Source organism: Muscardinus avellanarius (assembly GCF_963383645.1).
Source record: "Muscardinus avellanarius genome assembly, chromosome: 1".
Lineage (NCBI taxonomy): Eukaryota > Metazoa > Chordata > Mammalia > Rodentia > Gliridae > Muscardinus > Muscardinus avellanarius.
This window is the reverse complement of record NC_137786.1, coordinates 101864535-101872837: the sequence shown is the minus strand read 5'-3', so window position 1 is coordinate 101872837 and position 8303 is coordinate 101864535. Positions and strand designations below refer to the sequence as shown.

The window sequence follows — 8303 nt, the reverse complement described above, 5'->3', positions numbered from 1 at the left end:
AGGCTGTGCTTACTTCAAGCAAGAGCAGTACAGAGGTCAGTAAGGGCCATTTGTCAGCTTCTTTCACACCTTCTCTGAATAAGTCACTCCCTCCATGAAAGGGGAGAAATAAAAATGTCAATTCATGAATCAACCTCTAGAATAGAAGTGTGGCCTGACATGGTAGCCTATGCTTTGACACCGACCTACCTGGACTTTGAATTCTGATTGAGGAACTCTTACATGTTACTCTTTCTGTGCCCTAGTCATCCCTCTAGTTAGGTATCAAACCCAGAGGCTTCTGTGACTGAGTCACTTCTCTCTCTGTGCCCTAGTGTCCTCATCTGTAAAATGGAGTTGATAATAGTGACTACCTCATCACAGGATTATAAGAACTCTCATAGGGTTCATAAAAATGAAATGAAATACCTAGGTAAAATACTTGGCTTGGTGTCTTGTGCTTTTCAAGTATTCATGAATATTTTTTTATACTTGGGATTAAACCCAAGACTGTTCTGCCTTCAACTTATACCCCCAGAAGCTGGGGATGGGGGGGCGTAGCTTGGAGGTAAAATGCCCCTGGGGTTCCAGCTCCAGTACTGCAAAAAAAAAAAAAAAAAAAAAAATATATATATATATATATATATATATATATATAGGATAGGGTAGATCAGGTAACTGAACAACCTGTTGGCTGTAAGGTGGGGATATTCTATTTATTTATTTATTTATTTATTTTTGTGGTACTGAGGGTAGAACCCAGGGGCTTTTCTACCTCTGGGCTACACTTCCAGACCTATTTTATATTTTACTTGGAAACAGGGTCTCATTAAGTTGCTGAGAGCCTCAGTCAGTAACCGAGGCTGGCTTCAAACCTGTGCAATCCTCCTGTCTCAGCCTCCCAAGCACTGGGATTACAAGCATGCACCACCACGCCTGGCCTATCCTAGTCTTTTAAATTGCAATATTCAATATGAGTCTGTTTTGTGACATTTTCTCACTCCCAATATAGGTGTCAAATAACCTGATTGAACAAATCAAAGTGAATGAAAATCCGTGTTGGTAGGACAACCGGATTAATGTTACTGAAAACACTGCAGATTTGCAGTAATAAAGTAGAATCCCCATTTTGAGGAGAAGAAAACAAAACAAAACAAAACTGTAGCTCCCAAAAGTGTGGGGAAGGTGCTGACATGACAGCAGTGCAGGTGTGGCCTTGAGGAGAACTAGCAGCCAGACTCTGAAAATGGGAGATCTTGTTCATCTTATCCTGAATAAGCACAAACTCTCCCAAAACCCAGTACCTTATATCAAAAAGCCCTATTGCTTTGTTAGCAATTGTTACTGGAACTAGAGATTTCAAAAAATCATACAAAAAAGTAAAAGCAAATTATATACCACATGGTTAAATAAAAGTGTATACCCATTGGAGGTGGGGGTGGGAAGAGACTGCCAATTATATCACCTTAGAAAACCAAGTGCTGAAGGGCAAAAGGGTTTTCTTGTGCATGTTCTGCTGCATCCACTCCTTGAGGGGCTCCTATGGCCCTACCAGCCTACCCCAAGCTTGGCAACTCATACATATCCAAATTGACAACTGAGCATATTTGTCATGGCCTTGTTTGGAGCCTTTACAGTTGAAAACGGGCCTGGTTAGCCAAGTGTGGTGGTGTATGCTTAAAATCTCTACTTAGGAGGCTGAGAAAGAAGACTGCAGGTTCAAGGCCAGTACTTCACTGTAACTTAGCAATATACTGTTTCAAAATTAAAAAATAAAATAGGATTGGAGGTGTGACTCAGTCACAGAAGCCTCTGGGTTTGATACCTAACCCCTCCCCCCTCCCCCACAGAAACAAAGGAACCCGGCAGGCTCTTGGCCGTTCACTGGCTATAGTTTTATTTGACCACAAGCTCTTGTTCTTCAGAGCCTTCCTCTCAGAGACCCAGGCATTTATCTGATCTCGCCTTGAGGAAAGAGGAAAATCTTGCCTTTTCAGAAGTACCCACCTGTCTTCTGTATGCTCCTTAAAATTAGAGGCACTGCAAAACTAGGGAAAGCTAGTTTCTTAAGAAGCCAGGCTTGGTAGCACATGCTTATAATCCTAGTACTTGGGAGGCGGAGACAGGAGGATGGCAGGTTCACGGCCAGCCTCAGCTCTTAGGCCCTCTGCAAATTGGTGAGATGTTGTTTCAAAATAAAGAAAATTAAAAATAGGGCTGGGGGTGTAGCTCAGAGGTTAAATTCCCCTGGTTTCAATCCCCAGTACCGCAAAAAAAAAAAAAAAAAAAAAAAAGAAAGAAAGAAAGAAAGAAAACTAGTTTCTTAGGTGCCCCATCTACCTCTCTCTAACAGTGGTACCCTTAGCTTTATGTTTTGACAAGGTCTGTTTTTGTTTTTTAATCAAGAGTTGAAAGCTGGGTGTAGTGGCGCACACTTGTAATCCCATCATTTGGGAGGCTGAAACAGGTTTCAAGCCAGCCTCAGCTACTTAGTGTGGCCCTTTGCAACTCAATGAGACCCTGTTTCAAAATAAAGAATACAACATAGGGCTGAGGGTGTCACTTGGAGGTAGAATGCCCCTGGAATCCTTCCCCAGTACTGGGAGAGAAAAAAAAAAAGAGTTGATAGTTGTTAGGTATGTAAGCTACTCCAATCCTGCTGTCCTCTACAAAGGAGGGCCATTTTAACAAGAAACAACAAAACAGTAATCTACAATAAAAAATTCTCTAGGGAAGCCTGGAACTAAAACACTGTGAACATGAGATATTCTATGGGTATGCATCAGTTTTTAGAAAATAACCATTGTCTCCAGGGCATGATGGTATACACTTGTAATTCCAGTATCTGGGAGGCTGAGACAGAAGGTTCATGGCCAGTCTCAGCTATTTAGTGAGGCCTTCTGCAACTTAGTGAGACACTATTTCAAAATAAAGAATAGCCAGGCGTGGTGGCGCACGCTTGTAATCCCTGCGCTTGGGAGGCGGAGACGGGAAGATCGCATAGGTTCGAAGACAGCCAGGCTGGTTTAAGAGACCCTGTTTTCAAATAAAAATATAAAATATGTCTGGGAGTGTAGCCCAGAGGTAGAAGGGCTTCCAGGAACCCCAGTATTGCAAAAAAGAATAAAAAATAGGGCTGGAGGTGTAGCTCAGAGGTAGAATGCCCCTGGGTTCTACTCCCAGTACTGAAAAAAAAAATAAATAAATAAAAACAATATAACCATTGTTATATATGGTTAAATCTTATTGAAAGATTTCCCATAGTATGATTTTTGCCAGGAAACCTGGAGAACTACCTGTTCCAAGTCTTCATCTTGCCTTGAAGTTATGTGAAAGCATCAAAAATGATAAAATAAATGGAGAAAGCTACAAAATGAAGAGAGAAATGCTATTTCCAAAAGTGAGGAAAATATACACCTGATGCTTTTGCTGATTTTTAAGTTAGAGGTAAACACTGGGGATATAGTCTTTGGTTAGATAATCTACTCTTCTAAGAGAAGGTCCTTGTGGAACTATTTATGAAGGATCACTCTTGTGCCATGTTTTTATGGCTGAGTTCCTTGTCATTCTACTCACTAGAAATGTAGTTTTGAAAGAGGTATTTTCTCTTTTTAAAATTAATTAACCAGCCGGGCGTGGTGGCGCACGCTTGTAATCCTCGCGCTTGGGAGGCTAAGACAGGAGGATCGCACAGGTTCGAAGCCAGCCTCAGCTACTTAGTGGGGCTCTCAGCAACTTAGTGAGACCCTGTTTCCAAATAAAATATAAAAAAAGTCTGGGAGTATAGCCCAGGGTAGAAAGCCTCTGGATTCCACCCCCAGTACCACCAAAAGTAAGTAAATAAATAAATAAAATAAAATTAATTAACCAATTATTCTGTATGGTAAAACCATACCATTTTGCACATGCTAGGTAAGGGCTCTACCACTAAACTATTTCCTTAATCCCAGGGAAGCACATTTTGAAGTACAATGTATATATATTTTTTTCTTTTCTCCTTCTTTCCTTTCTTTTTTTCTTTTTCTTTTTTTGTGGTACTGGGGTTCCTGGAAGCCCTTCTACCCCCGGGTTACACTCCCAGACTTTTTAAATATTTTTTTATTTGGAAGCAGGGTCTCTTAAACCAGTGAGGTTGGCCCCAAACCAGCGCAATCCTCCTGTCTCCGCCTCCCAAGCACGGGGATTATAAGCGTGTACCACCACGCCCGGCCTACAATGCATATTTTCTGCAGAGGATTTTCTTTATTGTTTCTCATTAACTCTTTTGAAACCCTTCCACTATCCCAAACTAACTTCAAATTTAAAATTACAGCCAGGTTTGGCGGTTATACCCTGTAATCCCAGTACTTGGGAGGCTGAAATAGGAAGATTTGCAGGTTCAAGAACAGTCTCACAGCCAGGCGTGGTGGCACACGCTTATAATCCTCTGCTACTTAGTGAGGCCCTTTACAACTCAGTGAGACCCTGTTTCAAAATAAAGAATAAAAAACTGGGCAGGGGGTGTAGCTCGGAGGTCAAATGCTTCTGGGTTCCATCCCCAGACCCGCAAGAAAGAAAAGAAAAGAAAAGAAAAGAAAAGAAAAGAAAAGAAAAGAAAAGAAAAGAACAGTCTCAGCAATACAGGGAGATCCTGTTTCGAAATAAAATAATAAAATAGGTCTGGAGGTGTAGCTCAGGGTTAGAATGCCCCTGGGTTCAATCTCCAGTGCAGAAAAAAAAAAATTACAGAAAATAGTCAGGCATGGTGGTATGTGCCTATATATAATCTCAGTACTTAGGAGGCTGAGATAAGAGGACCACAGGTTTGAGGCCAGCCTTACAATTTAGGAAGGTCCTCCGCAACTTAGACCCTGCTTCAAAGTAAAAAAATAAAAAAGGGCTTGGAATGTAACGTAGAGAAGAATACCCCTGGGTTCAACTCCCAGTACCACAAATAAATAAATAATACAGAAACAAACAAACAAATAAACAAAAAACCTTCCACAAGAAAGGGACATGATCTATGGAAAATGGTTTTCTTTCTTTTCAAAGTGATGGCTTGGTTAACCATCATACCACCAAGAGAATTCAAATAAGCAAACAAAACCTGATCCAAGAAGGCAGGCAGGGAACCATTCACATAAAGCCTTAAAAAATAAACAAATTTGTTTTAAAATAAAATAGAAGCTGGGTATGGTGGTGCATTCTTGTAATCCCAGCATTTGGGAGGCTGAGACAGGAGGACAGAGGTTCAAGGACAGCCTCAGCTACTTGGTGAGGCCCTTTGCAACTCAGTGAGACCCTGTTTCAAAATAAAGAAAAAAAAATTGGGCTGGGGGTGTGGCTCAGAGGTAGAATGCCCCTGGGTTCCACCCCTAGTACCACGAGAAACAACAACAAAAATAAAATAAAATAGAAAGTAGTTTTACAATGTGAGGGACAACATTTAATGCTTGCAGTCAATTAATGGTAATAAGTAACAGGCAAGTAGTAGTACACTTGCTACTGAGTCCTAAAAATGGTTTTCATTTATCATACAAAACAAAACATCAATCACCAAACCCCTCCCCACAAAAGCACTGAAACAAAAGACTGATCTGTTTATATAGTCACATGAAAAATAAACATCTTTATTTTTTGCCTACTTTATTTCATTTTTCAAATAAAATTTAAATCTGTACAAAGTATACTGTTACAGTATATATTTTGTAAGAATCAATGCCTAAAAGAATCACAATACTTCAATAAGCAGTACAGCAGACCTCGCTAGTTTCAGCTTTGATATTGAACAAACTCAAGCCGGCTGATGCACAACACGTTTGCTTGGTTTCCACATGGTGAGTTCCCAGCACTGAGATGGGAGAACATGACAGCAAATATGGTTATATTACAGCCCGACACACTGCGCTTCTTCATGTGATAATAACTGCACATATTTAATACAGAATGCTCAAATTTACTTTTTAAATTGCATTTGCTTACTTTTTAGTTGGCAAAATTCAGCATTCTTAAATGGGGTCCCCAAACAGTGCAAATTAATGATATTCTACTGTATATTGGCACATTTCCAATAAGGATTAACTTGTAAACTCAAAGAATATCAACAACTTAGTCCTAAATTTTAACTAATGTACATCTGGTCCATTTAACCAAAGTCATTTTGGAACGATATTAAAGAACAATTCTATTTCTGAAAGGATATTGTTTTGACCATTCTTTAGAGAAGATAATTTTTAAATTATCATTAAAACATTTTACTATAAAAATTTTACAAACTTGATTAGAAATTTCAAGATTCACAGCAGACAAATACAAACTGTTTATATTCCAACAATACCTACTCTTAGACTTCCCAATAGAGCACAACCATGTCAGCTGTGTTAACTAAAATTCTGAAGTGTACTAAATTTATAAGTGGTGCTGGGTCTAGCAAGTGTAAATACACAGTATATTTCAATGAAAAGAATTGTCTTTATACTTTATTTGTTTTCCCATAAGGAAACATTATGTTTACATTCTTTAATAAAGTTAATCTTACATCAGAATATAACTTAATACTGTCAGCAACAGGGACCACACACAGTAAATAAGAAGCACATTTAAAATAAGTCTGAATTCACATAGATTAACATTTGTTGGTTAATAAAATATCAACAGTATTACAATCTTACATTATTTACAGTAAGAAAAATCTAGAGTAATATATACCTTTCACAGCAGGATTCCTTTTTTAAAATTTCTTCCAGTTTGGGATTGTGTATACACAAAAAGCTCAAAATAAAGCAACTCTGCAATATAATCTTAAAATAATGGCTACTAGGGGAAAATCTATCACAACCATTGAAAATAATGGTGACTTTTCACGGAGTCTGTGGCATCTGAGAACCTAGTTAATTAACCAAAGTCTTGCTCAAACCAGCCTCAGTTACCCAGATTAAAGCTGCAGAACTCCGGCCTTCCCTGACTGCTGAAAACCCAAAAGATTTTCTCATCATGCTATAAGAAAAGAGGGAAAATTGGTTTCAGCTCACACCTCATGGCTGGAAGCCTCCGGCCAGTGTACATTCCCTAGCTTATGCAAAAAGAGGGCCGATTTCATCCCCACAGCATCACAAGAGTCCACCCTCCAAGGGCACCCTAACACCAAGATCATTCATTCCTCAACTCTTATGCATTAGGAGAAGGCATGAATTTGGCCCTATAATACACACCAGTATCTTAGAGACTTGGGACCAGGGCAAAGAAACAGACTAGCATAGTTTGCACTGAGATTAACAGGAAAATGGGAAGTGATGCACATATCCAATTAGAATGACAAGAAGACCCACATCCCTAAACTGGAATTTGGCTAGGGCATCAGAGTTAGCACCCCCTCTCTGAGTACCACAAGCAATTAGGATGTGTGCTCTGGGCCTCCTCTAAGAGAGAGCATCTACAGTAAGTAACACAGTGTGGGACCTTAGTTCAGTGACGACTCCCAAGAAAGCAGATACAATTTTTGAATCTGGGGCTGTCAACAGCACCTGAGGTCAATCATCTGAGCTGTGACCTGTCCCAACCCTGCTTACTTAAAGATATCTGATGGGCACAGAGCACTCAGGGATACGGCTGCTGGCTACTTTGGACTCTAGATCTCACAGGTAATCAACAGGTATCTGGGATTGAATTAGCAAACTGTACCATGGCTCCTTAAACAGACACTGTCAGGTTTGAAATCATGTCAAGCATGAATCTTCACTGTCAGGTCAGAAATCAAAGTGAGAGTCTTCCCACATCAGCCAAGGCTATTTTGTCAAAACCTTAGAGGAGTTGGACAGTTTTTCATGTTGCAAGTGATTAGTTTACTTGTTTCAGTCAAGCTGGATTGGCAAACCAGACTGATCTACTTAGTTTTGTTTTTTGATTCTTACATATGTGCTAACCCAAAGCTGTTGTGTTTGGGCTAAATACACTGACAGAGAAAATTCAAACAACAAAAGTTTTAGCAAACTTCTGTGGCATTTTCTTTTTGGAAGTCAATGCAAGATCTAAAGGTATTTCTACCCAACAAAGTCTGTTTAAGTATTTATTGTTATTTCCATTTTTGGTCCTATACAGAATGCTATGACTTCTATATAGGTCTGAATGCTGCTCCATGTAGATTCCTTCTGTATATCTAAAAATATATACTTTTCAGTAGTTCAATACATGGTTAATCTTCCCACAGAGGAAGATTTCTGTAATCACATGTTGCAAAGTAGAAAAACATCTCCTTTCTAAGAAAGGAAATATACTTTCCTATTGTACACTTTTGAATAAGCCCAGAGGCATGCACCAAAAATCATTATTAAACTAATACATGCAAT

At 39.3% G+C, this 8303-nt stretch overlaps 1 protein-coding gene across 1 annotated transcript; it reads right to left on the bottom strand.

The window, feature by feature from the left end:
• Positions 1-5730: 5730 nt before the first annotated feature.
• On the bottom strand, positions 5731-5892 carry IGIP (IgA inducing protein; the record flags this gene model as incomplete). Its single annotated transcript, XM_080704202.1, has 1 exon — positions 5731-5892. One exon carries the CDS (start codon positions 5890-5892, stop codon positions 5731-5733), a length of 162 nt encoding a protein of 53 aa, XP_080560328.1.
• Between the last annotated feature and the right edge of the window lie 2411 nt (positions 5893-8303).